This window comes from Conger conger, chromosome 13 (genome assembly GCF_963514075.1).
Source record: "Conger conger chromosome 13, fConCon1.1, whole genome shotgun sequence".
NCBI lineage: Eukaryota > Metazoa > Chordata > Actinopteri > Anguilliformes > Congridae > Conger > Conger conger.
In genome coordinates this window covers 15,798,452-15,818,376 of record NC_083772.1, presented here as the reverse complement: position 1 = coordinate 15,818,376, position 19,925 = coordinate 15,798,452, and the positions used below count along the sequence as shown (strand labels likewise).

General features: G+C 39.3%; 1 protein-coding gene and 1 long non-coding RNA gene across 3 annotated transcripts; both read right to left on the bottom strand.

Moving 5' to 3' along the window:
* Positions 1-6,664: 6,664 nt before the first annotated feature.
* On the bottom strand, positions 6,665-9,889 carry LOC133108369 (uncharacterized). Its single transcript, XR_009704647.1, has 4 exons — positions 9,762-9,889; positions 8,475-8,539; positions 8,043-8,180; positions 6,665-7,269 (listed from the first exon to the last, which is right to left on the bottom strand). It is a non-coding gene; the product is annotated as an uncharacterized LOC133108369 (long non-coding RNA).
* Positions 9,890-15,055: 5,166 nt separating this feature from the next.
* LOC133108510 (uncharacterized) lies at positions 15,056-18,226 on the bottom strand. 2 transcript variants are annotated; one of them, XM_061218079.1, is made up of 4 exons: positions 18,051-18,224; positions 17,010-17,098; positions 16,418-16,720; positions 15,056-15,227 (listed from the first exon to the last, which is right to left on the bottom strand). In XM_061218079.1, exons 1-3 carry the CDS (start codon positions 18,073-18,075, stop codon positions 16,421-16,423), a joined length of 414 nt encoding a protein of 137 aa, XP_061074063.1. In that variant the 5' UTR covers positions 18,076-18,224; the 3' UTR covers positions 15,056-15,227; positions 16,418-16,420. The 2 variants fall into 2 exon arrangements, with proteins under 2 accessions (XP_061074063.1, XP_061074064.1); XM_061218080.1 differs by lacking the exon at positions 15,056-15,227 and having other exon boundaries at positions 16,417-16,720; positions 18,051-18,226.
* Between the last annotated feature and the right edge of the window lie 1,699 nt (positions 18,227-19,925).

Below are 19,925 nucleotides of genomic sequence, written 5' to 3'. Positions count from 1 at the left end.
CTCTCGAGTTTGCAAATGGTGAAAAAAATCAAGTGAGCAGCAGTTCTGCAGATAAACAGTAACGCAAATAAATACACATATGTATGTGTGGTTATTTATATATTACAGTAGTATTCAGAAGAGCATCTCTGAACACAACGCATCATACCTCTAAATTGATGGGCTACAGCAGTAGAAGTCTAATAAATACCTAATAAAGTGCTCGGTGAATGTATACAAGTTGCATGCAGGAATACATAAAGTAGGCAAGTCTGCTTAACTGCTTATTCGAACATGGCGCAGATGTCGAACTGCTACACTACCTCGCGTCTTAAGGACGGCTTATGTCCCTCGAAGAAATCGCAGAAAAGTCCACTGTTTCCTGACGACATGCAAGCGCGTTGCCCAGAGGCCATACGTCATGCGCAGTTTCCCTTGCATATTGCCTGCACAAAACGCATGAAAGCGGTTTGACTGCACTTTTTTTGTTGCCGTTTGACCATTTAATGTGGCTTGTGCATTGTGTGCATTGAAGTGACCAGGGCATTATGACATTACAGTCATATCCATATCCAATTGCTAAGACACATTTTATGAAACTATTCCACTTTCTCAAAACTATTAACACAATCCCAAAACTGCACACTCCAATCAGTACAAACCTACATGCCAAACTCAAATTCACTTCACAAAAGCATATACTCTTCCCACAAAATTAAACATTGCCTTCATATGGCACACACAGCCCATCAAAAACATAGACAATGTAGATTACCCTTAACACATCTGTCAGATAAACAAAAATCCACAAAAGCAAAATATAAATAGGAGAACTCATGAAACAACATACTTGGGAAAACTTTCTATAACCCATGAACACGAGGGAGTGGTGACAAACTGGGGCAGTTCAGACAAAGACTCAGCAAAGAACAACAGGAGCAGGGAACATTTATACAACATGACACACATGCAGACAATAACCTAAATTAACTAAACCTGCAGAATGAAGGGAACTAATAATCAAATTAAGACAAACAATTAACTCTAATAAGACAGGGAGACATGAGGGAAGAGCTAGCAGCTGGAAGAACTCAGGTGAACCCTTACAATATATATTTTTTCTGGTTTTCAGATTTTGATCTTCGCAATGTTACACTACTAACAAATGAGGGATTGTGCAAATTTCCATTTTTTTTATTAGCAGCACTGTGATGCTGAGTGAAAAGTACTGTACTGTCAACACAACACAGTTAAAGGAACACCAAAAATGTAGTAATTTCAAAGGAGCGTAGCATTAAAAAAGGAACTCAGTATATGCAGCTCTACAAACAAAAGCAGCAATTTGGAGAATAGTTTACAATTCACACTATTCAGCATCATCAGTTTGATCCCTGTCCTGTCACTGGGCTGGGTCAGGCCACAAGATTTAATCCGCATCACACATGATGTTTGCTCTTGCTAGGCAGCATGGGAGCCTGGTATGCCTGATCTACCCTTGGATGGATTTAAGCGCAACACAGGCCTCCTCCATGGCCTGCACAACATTTCCCCCACACGTAAGGGTTGCAATTGTGCAAACTGTACTGAAAAAAGAATGGGGAATATGAAGGCAGAGATAACACATGCATTGAACCATGAACCATGCATGAGCCTGAGCAGCACAATGGAAACTGACGTCCCTGAAAAAAAATGCCATTCTCCCAAATCACAACATAGTGGGAAAGCTCCAGCCACCCTTGACTATTTGCAGCACGTGTTAAAACAAGTGAAACAGGTTTTTAGTTTTGAGAGTGTGTTGGTCCTCTGAGAGCAATAATTTGGGAGTTTTTGATAGTTTTAGTGTGTTAGCAATCAAGAATTTGTAATTGGTACATTGTCCAGTCAGGTAGGAAGTAGATTCATTTGTGAAGTAGCGCTAAAGTGAGCATTGATGGTGATCATCAGCGATTGTTGAAAATCGGGAGCATCATGGCGGCAGCTCAGTAGAGACGGAACAACTATACAGTTCTGAGTGAATTCAATGAATACGAAGTAGATAGGTAATGAACCAAATACTGAAGTTGTGGCTTAGGAAGTTGGTTAGTTAACAATAGCCAACTGACCTGGCTGTAATATTAGCAGGTTTGGTAGCCAGTACACCACGTTAGGTAAGTTTGCGGGCGGCCAATGTTTGCTAGCTTGCTTATTGAATTGGGTGCAAAGTGAATATTAAGGTAGTTTATCGGTTGAGTAAAAGTTAGCCAACTTGGCTAACATTAGCTAGCTTGTTTATTAAATGAACATCAGGCCTTGGCTGCAGAAAAGTCCAGTCAGTGCTGTAGACTAATTACCCTGGTATGATTAAAGGAAGCTTGGAGATGGATTAGTGATGGTGTAATGTTAAGTAATTACAATATGATACAAGAGGGTATAGTACATAACCAAAATTGTTACCAATCAAGTTACGTTGAGTCCAGTAAGTACAGTATGAAGTGTTTCAAACAATTACCCCAACGGCAATACCGCATACCACAAGGTTGTGCCTTACCATCTCTTTACTTTAATTTATTTACTGCGACACCCATAATGTAATGGTTAATTGTAGCTTCATACACAAAAGGTAATATAGATGACTAACAGAATGGAAGAACTTGGTAATTTCACATGCACAGTGTGTGTTCATGTGTGTACATATTTAGAATGATAAAGTTGGCCTATTTGAATTTGAAAATCACTGGATCACAGGAAACTCATTAACTGTAAAGCTGGCAGCTGCTTGCATGTCCTTCCCACATGGTTTGCCAGGCAACACCGAGACACAGCTCCATGTTCCAGGCTGGTCCAAATGCTCTACTCAAAAGTACAGGTTGGTTCAGTTGCTGTGTCTGCTTTTGATGGACAAATCTTCCCCACTCAGTTCTCTGTGATGTTTTCTCTTTCCTTGGATGTGCATTTGACAGAGCATCTTTATTGTGTCCAACAATGGGGAGGGAATCAATCCGTGATGACAGTCTACCTGGCTGACACAACACTTCAAAACAAAACGGGGAAGTGCTCTTTTAAATGGCTTTATTCTGTCGGTAAGCATGAATTGTTCTTGGCATGGTAGCTTGGTAGGCTGCAGGCAGTTTATGCTAATACCAAACTGTGGTGTGTTCTAAGGAGTTGTAGCAGGTCTCAGCACATCAGCCTTTGATGGAAAACTTTTTTAACATTACAGAGCATTGAACAATTCATGACGAAAAGCAGTGCGGGGTCAGGGCAGGGCAGGGTTCAAATGAGACGTCGGTCAAACCTGTGGGCTGTTGGAATCTGTGAGGTGTGCTTCACATCCCGAGCTACAGAATGCCTCTGGCACCGCCAGCTCAGGCACTCACTCACTGTTGTCTTGCACAGAACGGAACGCTCTTGAGATGGGGAAACAATCCTACTTGCTTTCAAAGACAACATTTCCACTCTGTTTCTTGTGTTCACCTTGGGGATTCTAAGAAACATCTCGGGCTTGAAATTCGTTTCAAAGGCCAGGAGACCAAGCTTTTCAAACACCAGAATCACACATACTCTACATGAACCCACAAGTAATACTTTGTTTGTTCTTCACCAGAAGGAAGAGCTTTGATAGCTTCAGTAAAACCCTTGATATGTCTTGTATTATGCTTGTTTTCCTCACTCTCATTCTTTCTCTGGGAGTGTGTCTTCCTGTTAAACTGGTATTGCTGATGTATTCATTTTTCATGTAAAAAGAAATAGAGCTAGTACGTTCAATCTTGTTTTGTTTAACATGGAGTTTATTGTACGGAAGGATAGTAAACAGTGGTGAGAAAAAAAAAAACCCAGGTGGAAAGAAATCTCAGGATCATCCCAGACATAGATGGGGAGCCCATCCTCCACTAGTCAGCTTGGTGTCAATAAAGATATGCTAAATGGTACGCTAATAGGGAGGTAATGGGAAATCAATCTGAGCAAATGGAAAGAGTGCTTGGCCACTGCCTGAAGTAGTACAATAACTGATGAAATAGAAAGTCCCAGAAAAATAAATGTGTTTGTGTATATTTAATTCAGGAGAGTAAGGTGATGCATCTTAGCATTGTGTCGTGGCATAAGAACCAGGAACAGGAGAGGACTGGGACTGGAGCAGTCCAGCTCCTTTAGGGCTGGGCGATTTACCGTAACAATAATCACCAAGTGCGAAACCGTCCATAGAGGTGCAGGTCTGTGGGCGAAAACACCTTGTTAATGAGATGTCAGAGGAGAATTGGTAGATTCGTTCAAGATTTGTAGATTAATTTGGGAACAGAACCTTATGATAGTTAGGAATTCATTGTCTCCAAAATGTATTTGCCAAGAACAGGGAATTGTTCAGAAATTTAGGAAGCTCTTGCACCCTGTGACCCTATTTAGGATAAGCGGGTTTGGATAATGAATGAATGAATGAATGAGATACTCTTGCATGAAACTGGAATTTAAACTGGTTTATATACTGCGTTTAGTTCAAGCCAGCCAATGTGAGGCTGAGCATCTTCAATTCCCACCCCGAAGTAAAATGACCAATCATCCGCAACGGTAACCGTGTTCATGCGCCAAACTCCACTGTCCATTTGGGAGAGTGTAGACATTCATGTATCTCCGCAAGAACGTATGATGTCACCAGTTGCTTTTCACACAGCAGACTATAGCTAAGGTTGCACAGAGCAGAGTTGGAGGAAGAACTTTCATATGAGGTTTCCGTAGGCAGTCCAGAACCACCCAGTCAGCCAGCGGGGGGTCATAGAGATGAATGTGCGTCTGTAAATGACTGAACCCAGCTTTACCCTGGGTTAAGCGCCCACCAATTGCACATTGCCCTATTGAGCTTATGGCCACAGTCAGCTCAGCCACCTAGTTAACCATCCTATTATGTATTCAGTGTTTGACAGTGTTTAAAAACCAGTTAACCATTTTTTCATCTTGATACCGCATGATTTTTTAAAGTTTCTATTTTAGTGAGTAAACATGCAATAAATATAATGCAATGTTTTCAAAGGTCCTGTACCAGAGAGTGTTGACCCTCTGTAACTGTATAAAATGTCAGAAGATATACAACAATTTTTATTTTTATCTCAGATTTTTTTGTTGATGATTCTGGTGGCACTTTTCCATACAGGTGCCAAACTTTCACTTACTGAACCTTAGGCTCTAAAATGAGATGTTTCTCACAGATTTTTAATATTTATGGATTAAAGGCTAGTAATTGGGAGATAATAAGAAGACGACACACAAAGTGTCAAATGAAATCTTGTCTTTTGCAATAATTTAGCATTTATTTAAACTGTTGGGATCAATTTGACTGCAAATATAAAAGTGGTTATAAACTCTTAAGATAATAGAAGGGTTAAGGTTAGAGAAGTAAGATCACCCAGCCTTGGAAATAGCATACTTATAAGCACCTAGGCAATCGTTCCAGGCCAAATAAATTACCTGCAAATTAGTGGAGGCCATTGGATTTCCAAGTGTGGAGACTTCTGTTGAAGAGCCGGAGTGTGGTCAGTATACCAAGGGGCAGTCCTCTTCTCTCAACAACAATTTCCTTTTTAATGGAGCAACTGCGTTGAGTGCTTAATGCAGAGCAGTAGCTACTCTATCTGCCAATTCAGATGTAGAGCTGGTTGATGCACTCCACTTTTATTGCAATTACTTGATCTCTGTAAGTCAGTCCTTTGATGCTGGCATTTCCTTCCAGGTTCATATGTTTGTGGATTTTTTTGGGGGAAAACAGGATCTAAAAAACCTGGCATATCAGATTCAGCTACCAGCAAACTGCCCTGGTGCTGGATCATCGTATGGGTCTGATGACAGAGGGGCGACATGGCTCAGGCAGTAAGAGCAGTCGTCTGGTAGTCGGAGGGTTGCCGGTTCGATCCCACCCTGGGTGTGTCGAAGTGTCCCTGAGCAAGACACCTAACCCCCAAATGCTCCTGTCGAGCTGGTCGGCCCCTTGCATGGCAGCCAATCACCGTGAGTGTGTGTATGAATGGGTGAATGAGAAGCATCAATTGTACAGCACTTTGGATAAAGGCACAATATAAATGCCAACCATTTACCATGACAGAGGCTGTTTATAGGCTTATACATGGTTTTGAAACCATTCTGAAAACAAAATTGGCTTACCAAAAAAATGGCAGTATGTTGAGGCCAGTCATTCAAAGTCATTCACACTGTTGTGCTTCAGTTTTTCTCTTAAACATCTATAGCCCATGTACTTACTGACAGACTATGGACCAGACTTCTAAAACATTTCTATTAATTCAGAAGATAATCGATTTTAGGTTCATTTGAGTCCTCCTGACTCCAGTAACAACAGGTAGTTCCAGCCACATGTTTGGTGTTTTAATCTGTAGGGCTCAAGCCATATTCTGATGGACAGAATTATTCTATAATTTAGTATATTGCGATCACATTCATAGTCAGTCATACGTACGTGTACATCATTTTGGGTTTAGGTTTTGAGAAGATTCTTTGAAAAGGTACCATTTGAAATAATAGACTACAGTTTGTCAGCAGACTGGTAATTGGTTTAAATTTCTGGCTCTTGATTACATCGATTCTATATTCTTTTCCAAAGGCATATTGTGATGTATTGAATTTCTCGGTGGGGTGAGATGCTTAGACAAATGTCACCACCTGCTGGTTACATAGGGAATAGTGCCTAAGTGGTGAAGAATAACAGTTTCTGTTAGTTTCTGTTTTTATTGCATTTCGTAGTTCAGATTAATGTCATCCTTACATTGTAACAGGTGAACATGTAAGCAGATGTGTTTGTGCTGAAAGGAGGGTACATGACTTTAATAAGCATGTGCTATTGCCAAAAAATCTTTCAAAAAATAAAATGAGCTAAAAGGCAGAAAGGAGTATTTATTAAAGCTGGGCTAGGCTATTTTGTTTTGGTAATATTTGGTGAAATTATCTTCACATTTTGACAGCTGGTTATAAACCAACTGCTCTAGGATCTGGTATCTGTGTTTGTCCCGGGACAGATTCTCATGGAATTTCATGGCTGGCGGTAGCTAACATCCAATGAGGGCAGCTCTCAGCCAGGAGGCAGCCTTACCTACAAATCAAAATTGTGGCAGGCATCCCCGAGAGGCTGGCTGGAGAGGAGGGGGTGCGTTTTTTTCTAAATCTTTCTTCTTCTGCCCAGATTCGAGCCCAATGATCACCTACCCCAGCTTTAAACAAAGGTCCTTAGTGAACGGACTATAATGAAAACAACAAATGAATGCAGCTTATAGCAGTAAATCAGAGAGTCTTTGTTGCTTCCTTCTTTCCTTTGACCTGAAAAAAGCAACAACAAAAAAAAGGGGGGGGGGTTAATAATCTATAAATTGATAGAACATCAGTAATCCATTAAAACTTTTACAGAAAGAGGACTAAAAATATGTATAATGGGATGCTATGAGAAAAATATGTATAAAGGGATAGTATGTAAAAATGAGAAAGTGGTGCAAGTGGCTCTGGATAAGGGTCTGGTAAATGGCTGTAATATTACCTCTAACATTAATGCTCTCTGAAACTAAATATACTATGAGCAGTTGATCTCCAGTGCTTTCCTATTCCAAAAAGTGGGAAAGTTGTCTGCTCATTTCAGGTTTCATAAAAATTAGGCGGTGCGAGGGGTAGAGGTGAACTTAAACCAGCTGGACAAAGGCTGGTTTAACAGGAACAGTGAAACAGGAACATAATTGCCTGGTTTTAATTCAATATTTACATTTAATAAACTAATCCATAAATATGTGTTTGTTTTTAGTTTAGCTTTTTTATTTGAGAGGAGTGCCAAAGTTACTTTGTCCTAGTTTATAACAAACTGATGTGGTGTATTTTATTTCTGGGCACCGAATGTGTAAATGCTTTTGTTCCTGACAGTTTTTCTACAGTAACACCCAGCTATGCAAACAATTACAAACAGGGCATGAAAATAATAATTTAACCTTTAAGAAACCTGGAGAATTTGGAGGGCGTGGGTGAAATGCCAAAGTTAGATGTAACTGCAGAAGCTGAATGAAAGTGCTAGAGCAGGTTTGGTTTCTTTCTCAGGGGGGGCACAGTACCTTTCAGTCCGAGTCAGAGCATTCAGATGACGAGCTGGAGGACCCACTCTCACCATCCTTCTTTTTCTTTTCGTGATGCTCCTTTTTTCCCCCGCCCTTGCATTCCCCACCTTTCTTCTTCTTATCCTTGTCATGGCTCTGTGATTGACCGTCAGACAGAAGAGAGTTCCTCACTATGACCACCAGAGACACTGTCCAAAGCACATACAGCCTCCTGCTGAATTCCCCAACCTCAACCTCAATTCATATCCATATTCAGTGAGCACCATAATGTCTGGGACAAATACTTTTTTTTTTTTTTCTTGATTTGGCTCTGTACGCAACAATTTTAAAACATTTTGGAGCTCATTGCATTTTGTATGGAGAGCTCTTCTTTTGTATTGTATTGTGAGTAAAAAGAAACAACATGCGGGCATTCCCTGCACTCCTTACCTTTTTTGTCTTCTTGTCCTTCCCTTTGCACTCTGATTTAAACATGCTGCGCAATGCTGTGTATGCTGTGCAATGGAAGCAAAACACATACAGGGTCTGTGCTTGATTCTGCTCTTCTCTCGTAAATATTGACAGTGTGTCCTGGGTTGGAATTTACTCTGCTCTCATTACCACTGGACCCCGGTGACACAATTAAATCTCAGAATGGTCCAAATTAATACTGAGAATGAACTCTGTGCATGTAATGAAATGTTGAAATATTTTCATAAAATATACAGTGGGGTCCGAAAGTCTGAGACCACTAGTGACCATGCATCTATTTCGCATTATTTTCTAATTTAATACAAATGCTTTCATTACTAATTATATTATCAGCATAACAATTTGAGTGAAAAGTTGAATCTGTAAAAAATGTACAAGACTTCTGGTCCATTGGAATATTTTTTTAAAAGTGTACAAAAATGCTACTATGGCAGATTAATCATAATGCTGCCTACATTTGTAAAAGCCATTTATGTTGAATTAAAGGCATTGCTTTTGATTTCACTGGTAAGTTGCCCATTTTGAAACGGTATGACAATGGAGATTGGTCCAACCCCTATAAATTAATTGAAATTAGCATTAATCAGTCTTAGTATAATATTAATATTCAGTTATGAAATGTGATTCCAGTTGAATTAGATCAAACACTGCTATAGCCTTTTGCTGTGAGGAAGTTTGTTCATGGGACACCTGACACATCTTTTTTCCAGACAGGCAGGTGCTGAGTGATGTCAAGGAATGTTTGTAAGGTATGTTGTTATAATGGATGTTGTCAGAACATTGCTTGTTGCCTTTGTGGTAAAGAAATGTACCACAGTCGGCAATTATTAGTACTGCGATTATTTAAAATAATGTGAAAAACACCAATAATATAAATCTCAGGTCCCCATTGCTGATTCAGTGTCAGAGTTGAGATGTAATAAAATAACTCCTTCACTCTAATTTTACTTTGTAAAAAACAAATGTAAACCTTACCCGAATTCGGATTGGATCTTATTCCTCTGATGAATTACAGCTTTAAAATGACATAGGGCTATTGCAAGCGTTACAGCTCATCTTGATCTGCCAGAGGCCTATGATGCACTATGACGTTTACATCCATGTTATTTGGAAATCCACATTTTCTCAATGAAACATAATTAGCAACAATATACATAAACTATGTTGGCTACATAGCCTAAAGTTACTATCATGTACACAGTACAAAAAGAAAAATAACACCTGAAGCCAAATTGAGATTCATACCGTGCTGTGGTTGAGGTGAACAACGAACCCAGGCTGTGACTTTCAAAAGGTGTTCCTGTGTTATACTGCACCATACAGTACCTGTGTCAATAGGTTTATATAACTACATGAAGTTACACCTACTCACTGAGCAACATGAATAATGTGTTTTCTTATGAGGGCAGAGATTCCATTTATGGGTGCAGTCAGAGCAAACAATCACAAGCTGATGTTCTTCAGTGATAAAAGTGTAGCGCGATTTGATTGACGATAGCATCCTGTGTTATGCAATGAATTTTTCGTATTATAGTTGTGTTACAGGAAGGCAGCCTGTTTGGTGGTATCTTTGATTTGATTTAGTTTATAGTTGGGAATAAGCTAAAAAGGGTCAATCCATTACAACAAAAGCACCAAATTGGGTACAGCCTCTTTTTGGGATGTATAGCTCCACCTCAGAAGGGGTGCCCAAAATTTTGGACCCATGAAATGTGTCTACCATTCATGGATGGTAGACAAATTGCCTTTCATCAATAGTTTAACTAGTTTTACACTGTTTTAATCACCAAGGAATTTACTAAAAGCTCATTCTGAATAGCTTGACCTCTGAAATAGTCACCGGTGTGTGGTATGTTAATTATTAGACAGGCAGGTAGTAACACTTAAAAACTTAACACACCCAGGGAGTGACATGGTGATTACCAGTTTAGCTTTTCAAGGGTTCTCTTTCGTAGTGAAGGCCCGCTAGTGAATTGTTTCCAGAGTGTTTATTGCTGATGGCTGTGTAGCTAACATACACAGGGGTAGCTGTTTTGCACATCTCGGCTCCCAGACTAATCGGCAAACTGCGGCACTACCACCTAGCAGTAGTGTGTAGCGGTACTGTGGCAATCTGTGATTGGCTGATCTGCACTCGCATGGAGCAGCAGTACCGTCATCACATGACCTGGCTTTCGGAACACATGCAAGCTTGGGCCTGTGTCCCAGGTTGGGGAAGAGGACTATGGGAATGGTTTTGGATTCCTGGGCAATCATAATCGACAGGAATCTGGGCATCTTGACACTTAAAGGTTTTGAAGCTAGGAGCTTGCTCTCTGTATCTCTAGATACAGCCATGCTAGCAGACCACCATGTGCTGTACAGTTTAATCTATAGATTACATTTTATTAGATTTTAATGTGCTCTGTATAATGTAAAGTTGCCACAACTTTTCATGTTTAATGCTGATTGTTTGTTAATGCCTTCAGACCTGAATTATGTTCCAGGGATGGGAAAAATTCAACTATGCAATTTCCCCGTGCATCCAGAAATGAGATTCAATCAAAAAACTGTTTTATTCCAAATCTTGTGTACATTACAATGGACACTAGATCCTAGGTTGAAGATTCAATGGACTTGTATTGTTTTTAATTGATGAATGTCATGAAAAATGTCACAAAGCATTTAAAAAAATAAAAAACCGGACAAGTGGTGTACATTGTAATGTGCACAGGGTCTGAAAGGGTAAAAGCACATTGTGCTCAGCTTGAAAGGTGCTAAATAAATAAATAACCCAAAAGGTGTCGACACTTGCAAATATTCAGGAAAGAATAATCTAATGGAAAGCTTTGGTTGATGTTCAGAATGCATGAGATGATTACTATAAACCAAGAATAGGAATAAATGAAATATTCTTAGCCTAAACATATGGGTTTTGTTTAGGAATAAAATGCAATCACTTCAGTATTATTTATTTTCTCACATGGAATCCCGTTCCTGTTTGATAACACCCTAGTGACCTTAGTGAGAGTCAAGCATGTTGTCCAACTGGATATGTACGTACGAAGACTGAACTCCACCATAGAATGTGGACACTCTGGGTGTGCACAATTTGGCTGTCATCCACACGCCAAGGACTTGTTAGCTAAATGTACAACTACAGAGCGAGCTACTTTTTGTTCGAGCAATGAATGAATGTATCGAGCCTTGAGTTGGAAAGGTCTAGCTAGGCTATAATTGGCTGAACAATGTGATAAACATGTTAATCTGTACAATGCATTCATGATAGGGGCAAACTGAAACATCACTTATTTCTTTTGGAAAAATAAAGAATAAAATTACTATTAGCTAGAATGCTTTTACAGACAGAGTAGCAGACAATAGCAACAGTAGACTAGTGTTATTTAGCCACTGGCTTGCTCTGCTTAACTGCTGCACTAGCATCAATACATTTCTTATGTTTGTTGAGATGGCAACTCTTCAGATGCGTAATTGTATTTGTGTTCATGTCTTTGGGAGTTGTACCCACCCCAGATACGCTGTGGCACACATTGCAGTTTGCTGTTTTAACATCTTGGCCGCCACAACTACCTACCACCGACATGATTGCACTGTACACACCTGCCATCATGCTCACGTTTGTTGATATTGCATACCCACTATTTACAACTGCCCGCTGTATGTACGTGCAGTACTAGTACGCGTAAAACCAAAACCAAATATTTAAGTGCTGCTTTGGCCGAATACCAATACCAATTGATTGTTTTCCCCTTTAAGCCATAAAAAAATGTGGATGTCATCAGCTGCCTCCCCATGATCAAAATCCATAACTGGCTTCTTTTCTCACCTGACTAGCTACTCAAAGAAATTGAGGAAAGGTATCTCACTGAATAACAATTCACAAAAGTACAGAATAGTCAACACGTAAAATAGATAAATACTGGGGCAATTGCAGCCAATGTAGCTTAGCGTGTGGTAAACCACAGGATTTGCACTGGATCAGTATAGAAAATAGCAAAAAAAACACAAACACAAAAGGTCCTAAACTTGTTTGACAGCTACCATCAACGTCTTTGCTTCTTAAAGGAGGTGTGTCTGGGTTCAGCTGACCTCAAGTGCCTCATGATTATGTAGACACCCAGTGAGGTGTACAGATTATTTAAAGAAACACACACTTTTCAGGGAACATAAAAGATTGATCACACCAAAGTATTGTAAAAGTTTTCAACTGAAATAAAATCCACCACAGCTACAGTGCCGTGAAAAACGAATTGCCCCATTCTGATTTCCTCTATTATTGTAAATTTGTTGCACTGAATGGTATCAGTTTTAGCTGATGTTAACAACTAGACTAACATGAATAGTGTAACTGCACTGAGCACATTAACTTCATATTCCAATGGAGATACACATATAAACTTCTGTTACGTGAAATAGTGAACCTATAGAAAGAAAATGTGTACCTTATAACCTAAATTCAGCCGGGTAACTAGTGACATCTTTAGTCTTTTGCTGTTTTGTGGGATTCTGCACATTCGACCATAATATTTTCGCAGCTGTAACGTTCGCATCTCAGAATGCCAAGCTATTATCTGAGTTAGGTAATGAGTGCAGGGAGCCTTACCAAAATGCAATTCAAGTACATTTTCAATGTAATTCACAGTACATTTTAAATGCATTTGTATTGCATTCTGAAATAAATTTGGAATACTATTTAGAAATTAAATAAATTTGATACATTTATTGCAAATATATTTATCATATTTCACATACACTCACTGAGCACTTTACTAGTCATGTACCTTAGCCACTAGGCCACAGGCTGCCCCTGGTTTATGGTAAATGGTAAATGGCAGGCATTTATATAGCGCCTTTATCCAAAGCGCTGTACAATCGATGCTTCTCCAATCACCCATTCATACACACACTCTCGGCGATTGGCTGCTATGCAAGGCCCCGACCAGCTCGTCAGGAGCATTTTGGGGTTAGGTGTCTTGCTCAGGGACACTTCGACACAGCCTGGGCGGGGGATCGAACCGGCAACCCTCCAACTGCCAGACGACTGCTCTTACTGCCTGAGCCATGTCGCCTCAGTTTATAGGCTTATGGGTTGTGATGCAGGGCTGGGGATGATTGTGTAGTGAACAGACAGAAACAACACAAAATGTGAGAATTGGGTAATATTCCTAAAAAAAGAAACATAACAGTATGGTTCTCTTATGATTAGACAGCTTAGAAACAAGGTTATCCATACTAAGAATACTTTAGGTCCAAAATAAAAAAATGTTTTAACTAAATGAAGATGTTTGTGTGGTTTGATGTACCAACAACAATCTCTATATCCAGTTTTACATGTCCATTCACACTTCTCATGACCTTGACCAAGAACAGGCTGTTTTAGTGACTGTGTCTTTAATAATAATCGGTGGAATAAAATATTGGGACATTCAAACATCTTCAATAGCAGGGCCATTCACAAAAATGACATCATTATTTCTGATCCACTCCATCCATTGTATTATCTTCTTCAATCTGAGAACCAGAACATCAAGAACTTTCTATCCAGTTTCCATCAGTTAACAAAACTCAAACATTAACCATTAACACACACACACACAAACACACACACAGCCTCCATATTCACTGTTGCAGTTCTCATAAATGTGTCCTGATAATCAACATTGTTCATTTGTCTTGTGAAGTCAATATCCTTGCTGTTGCCATACCGTGCTGTCATTGTTCATACTATGCGACTGTCATGCATGTCAGTCATTTGCATGTTGTGCAAATTTCCGCAAGGATCAATAAGGCATTAATTAATTCATTCTTAATATAAAGTATTGAGATAGCGGTTTGTTGAGGCCAGTCATTCAAAGTGGTTCCAGTGCAGTGCTTCCATTTCCAAACTAGCACATGCAGTTAGTGGCAGGCTCCGGTGGACCAGACTTTGCTGTCCAAAGACAGACTTTAGTCCTCACTACTACACCAGTGACAAAGTGTACCTTAGGCCGCCAGCCATGTTCTCACAGACAGAATTATCCTGGAGCATAGTATAGTATGATCAAGTTTATAGTCCATTTAACATGCATATTATATGATCGGACAGCCGGTCTACCTGTAGGTTACTTAAGGAATAGCTTGATAAGAATGGACTCGCACACTCACTCTGCTCCAAAAACAAATAACGTGATTCTATCAAGCCAAGCAAATAGTTCACAAAACAGCAACCATTTGCTCAATAAAATCACATTTCTTTTTTAGAGCATAGAGTAAGTGTGCCTTTTCTTTTCAAACTTTCAATTGTCCCTGGGAACCAGCACCTTGCATAAACATTTTTGGTGTGGGCTTGTTTCTGGTCTTATACTTAAGGAATAGTGCCTAAAAGGTGATAAATAACGTTACATATTAGTTTGTTTATATCGCATTTCCTGGTTCAGATTAATGTGATCCCACCATTGTCATAACTGAATATGTAAGCAGATGAGTTTGCACCACATGACTTAAAAATCAAGATTCAGTCAGCTAAAATGAGAAAAGAACAAAATTCGACTGAAATGTAATTTCATAGAAGACTGATTTTATTAACACATATAGACACTCAAGATGAGCATACAGTAAAATCAACATATTAAGGCATCATATAGCAGTAAATCAGATAGGGTGGTCTGCGTAATGTCCCACAATGCATTGGAGTCATCCAGACTTTTTTTCCCCTTCCATCTTTCTTTTGTCCTTAAAAAAAGAAAGAAAGAAGAATAACCCATGAATTCATAGAACATTGGCAATCCATGGAAACTATTACATAAAGTGGACAGTGACTGAACAATATACTGGCTGGCTGCTGTGCCCACTTTAGCCTTTTAGTAGGAAAGACATCCAGATCACATGTGGTTAAAGTGCACATTGTCATATTTTTATAAAGGGCATTTTTATACATTTTGGTTTCACCATGTACACCCCACCATTTCAGGGCGCCATAATGTTTGGGACACAGCAATGTTATGTAAATGAGAGTAGTCATGATTAGTATTTTGCCGCTTGTCCTTCACATGCAATGACTGCTTGGAGTGACATCACCAGTTGCTGGGTGTCTTCTCTGGTGATGCTCTGCCAGGTCTGAATTGCAGCCATCTTTTGTGCATGCTTTCTTTTTCGGGGGCTAGTCCCCTTAAGTTCTCCCTTCAGCACATGAAGGGCATGCTCAATTGGGTTCAGATCAGGTGTTTAACTTGGCCATTCAAGAATTGATAATTTATTTGCTTTGAAAAACTCCTTTGTTGCTTTAGCAGCATGTGTGTGATCATTGTCTTGCTATAGAATGAACCACTGGGCCAATTTGCAATTAGTAAGCTTCAGTGCTCCCCTCATCTCAATTCATTTCCAAACAGTTGATTTTGTTAAGCCCAAAGCTTGACCGATGTCTCTAACCATTTTATTCTTGTTTCTCCGCAAATCAAGAGATAACAGGTCTTTGTCCCAAGCATTATAGAGGGCACTGTATGTGGCTGCTGGGAGATGTGAACTGTTTCATTTTTTTATTTTTATTTTTTTGTCCTTTATTTAACCAGGAAATGTCACCATTGAGATACAAGATCTCTTCTTCCAGGGAGTCCTGGCCAAGACGGCACACATAAATTTACAACATGAGAAACAATAAGGCATATACAATATACATGACAAAAAAAAAACATAAGTCAAACACAGACGCAGTAGGCTACAAGTGCATTTTAAAAAAGCATAATCGAGTCAGCATCAGGTAAAGCAATTACATGTTTCCTGTAGGGCTCTCTGTAGCATAACCTTAAAGGCACTAATAGTAGGGAGTGCCTCTAGACTAATTTGTTGTTGCAGCTTATTCTACAAGGAAGCTTATTCCTCTGGACCAAATATAAAATTCAGATGGGTTTACAGGAAAACCGTACCTTTCAGTCTTCATTGCTGCTAGATGATGACGAGGAGGATGAGGAGGATGAGGAGCCACTTCCACCATCCTTGTGTTTCCTCCCTTTGCACTCTCCATGTTTCTTCGCTTTGCCATCCTTGTGTTTCTTCTTGTGGCCCTTATGGTGCTTGCCGTCACCATGGTCCTTATGTTTATCATGGTGCTTGCCATCACCATGGTCCTTGTGTTTATCATGGTGCTTGCCCTCACCACGGTCCTTGTGTTTATCATGGTCCTTGTGTTTATCCTTGTCTTTATCATGGTCCTTGCCTTTGCAGTCATCCTGTAAGGGACCATCAGACAGTATACACCAATCAGCCGCAACATTAAAACCACCAGCTCAAAAATGCCTAAAACTGTATAACCTCGCCTATAAACACTTAATATGTCATTATATGATGTGTTCTTATATAAGCAGATAATCGTAAGTTTCGTATTTAATCGTATTTAATCAAAAGTCACATTTTTAAATGGAAATCTTGTATATAAGTACACATATCATAAAATTAAATTAAATATTAAGTGTTTAGACAAGAATACAGATTCCAAGTTTGCATTCGAAGTACTCTTACCTTGTCCTTGTCCTTCTTATCCTTTTTAAACCTATCAAAAAAGCCCTCCACTTCCTGGCCGGAGGAACTCTTGCAATCCCCTTCCATTGCTGTATAATGGAAACAGAACAGATATACTGACAATGTGTCCTGGGGCTGTAAGTACATCTGCTCCCATTAACACTGGAAACAACGAAATTGCTTTATTCGACTTTCTCTGAATTAATACTGAGCACTCATGGAGCGTGTCCACGTAGCCTCGGTTGCGTATTTTGAAAAGACGTGCGAAGGGACTTGGTCGAACCGCAATAGGTTATTAATTAAAATGAGCATTAATCGGTTTAGTATGACTCGCTACTAGTCAAATGCGGTTATGGAATGTAAATCGAGTTTTGATTCGGTTACACTAAAGCTTTATGCACAGATTAAGTTTGTTAATGGGACAGGCGTGTGTTGAGCAATGTGAATAAAGGTATGATGTTTGAAGAACATTGTCTGTGGATTAACATTAAGCCTTACATCCTTAAGTCAGCCGTAAAGGTCTTAACGAAGGGAGACCTATTGCACATAGTACTGCAATTATTTAAACTAACCCGGTGAGCATGGTTGTAGTGAAAACCTGGCTACATTTGTTTGAAAAGTGCAAGTTTTCTAGCCGACTGTCCTTAGCCTTACGTTAGTCCGTTTCATTCAAAATGCCTCTCCGCCTCCCTGGACGTCTAATTCTAATTTTGCTCACTGGGTTCGAAAACTATCGTGATGGGATTTATTATCAAACAAGACAAGTACATCCCAATTATGGATATCAACAAAGTTAAGACTTAACTAAAAAAAAAAAAAAAGAAGAAGAAGGCTAGTTCAATTACGAAATAAAATCTTCCCTCAATTTGGCTCAGTCTCGTCTTTTACACAATGTTTTAAAATTACTGCTATATTTAATGTTATATTAAACGCGCTACCATTTTCAACAGCTCATTGTTAATAGCAGTTTCCACAAATAACCAGAGTTAGGCTGCTTACATATAAAGCTAGCTATGGGATATGTTTAAAATAAAAGCCTACCTGCACTCAAATCGAATTGGTCCATGTCGTACTTTGTTCCAAGTTGAACAATTCCAGACTGTCACGTTAAAATGTGTGCACCTTGTATCCTAACCTGCACTACCTGAGTACCAAGGTTTATGGAACTACGCCCGGTTTTGCTTACGCACGGACATGAGGGAATAACCAGTTTTTCATGTGGGCAGAGATTCTATTTATGGGTGCGGCTAGATATTATGTTGGTAACTTGGTAGGCGTGTCCCATTTCTGCGATTGCCTGCGGAAGTAGGATACTCAAATCGAATGAGATTGCTTGCTTTTCTCCTCTAAACAGCCAGGAGGCGTACCGCGTGTATAGAAGACTGCATATTTACGTGTTCTGTTTTGGCTTTTATCTACTTTCCCCCTTCTGAATGCGCGCGGAGCGGTTGTTCACTCAGAAGGATCAGGGCGCCACACTGACGACACACTACCCACCCTTAAACAATTACAAACATTCCACCAAGATATGTGTGTGGCCTATTGTCGTGCCTGAAATGAAAAGTACTGAATACTTTATCAGTGCCTTGTAGGAACCAATGGAAGATGGACCCAGATTTGTCCGTCACAAGCAGCTCACAACAGTCTGGCTCCGTCCTGCAATGTCTCCCATCTGCAGCTGTGAGACTACGGTTGCCAACTTTGGTCAGCTGGCTGGCGTGAGATTTATTGGGGATGAGCATTCCAGCTCATCCTGAATGCTTTCATATTTCACATTTTTTGCATTTCAATCTCGTTAAGTTGTATGTCTTTTTATGTGAGGAGAGACCGGGGATGGTTGTCACACACAGGTTGGTTGTCACATCTCACTCCCCAGAGGGTGCTTTATAGATATTTAGGTATTAAAATGTTCAGTTTTTGGGTCAGACTTCACCCAAATGGCCATTTCATGAATAAGCCACACATCATTGAAGTAATGTCAAAAAGTAAATTTTCAACTCATTGATGTTTTTCTTCTATACTTCTATGCTATTAATTAATCTTCAAACAATTATCTACATAATACACTGTGTATATAGGTTTTTTTCCTTTAGGCTACAACACGTGGTCACAATTCTAGCAAAGATGCACTGTTGGGGATAGTTGTCACATTTACTTTATGGTTGGTTGTCACATCAAATGTATGGCCTAAAACAAATTATTATTTATTTTACTTTATTTATACATGGGGATCACACTGAGACTCATTTTCAGATGAGCCCTGTGTAGACACCACTACAGATACAATAGAAGCAAGAACATGAAAGATAAAAGCAATAAAAATCAAATCAAATCACATTTTGAAATGTTATCTGGTTGTGTCCATCAAAGACATCTGCTTTTTACCTAAGCAGTACCTTACCTCATTAGATGATTCTGCTATGTTTATATCAATATAAATACATTAAAAATATATATATTATGTGGTGTTTTCCTCTTGATTTTATTTCATTTTCATTTATAAATGTTAAGAAGAAAATAAAGACTCAACATTTAACTACACTATCTTTAACTACAAAGAGCATAAAAAATAATCGGAAAGGTAACTGTTCAGATAATTTTTTTATTATTATTATTATATTTTTTATTCCTTTTTGCATTCATGAGCACATGACACTTTCTTGAATGTAACAAGACAACGTCTGGGTATGGCAATGACACCCTGACCAAGAAATATAGTACAAGGGTACCTTGGACATGCTACATAGTACCCTTGTGACTTCAGCACGAGAAACACTGAACTCCACCATACAATGTGGACACACTGGGTGTGTACAATCTAGCTGTTATCCACATGCCAATGTGTCCTGTGCATTCTGTTCTGGACCTGCATTATGTGACTATGTGTTTCTTTTTGTGGATTACCCATGAAAAGCA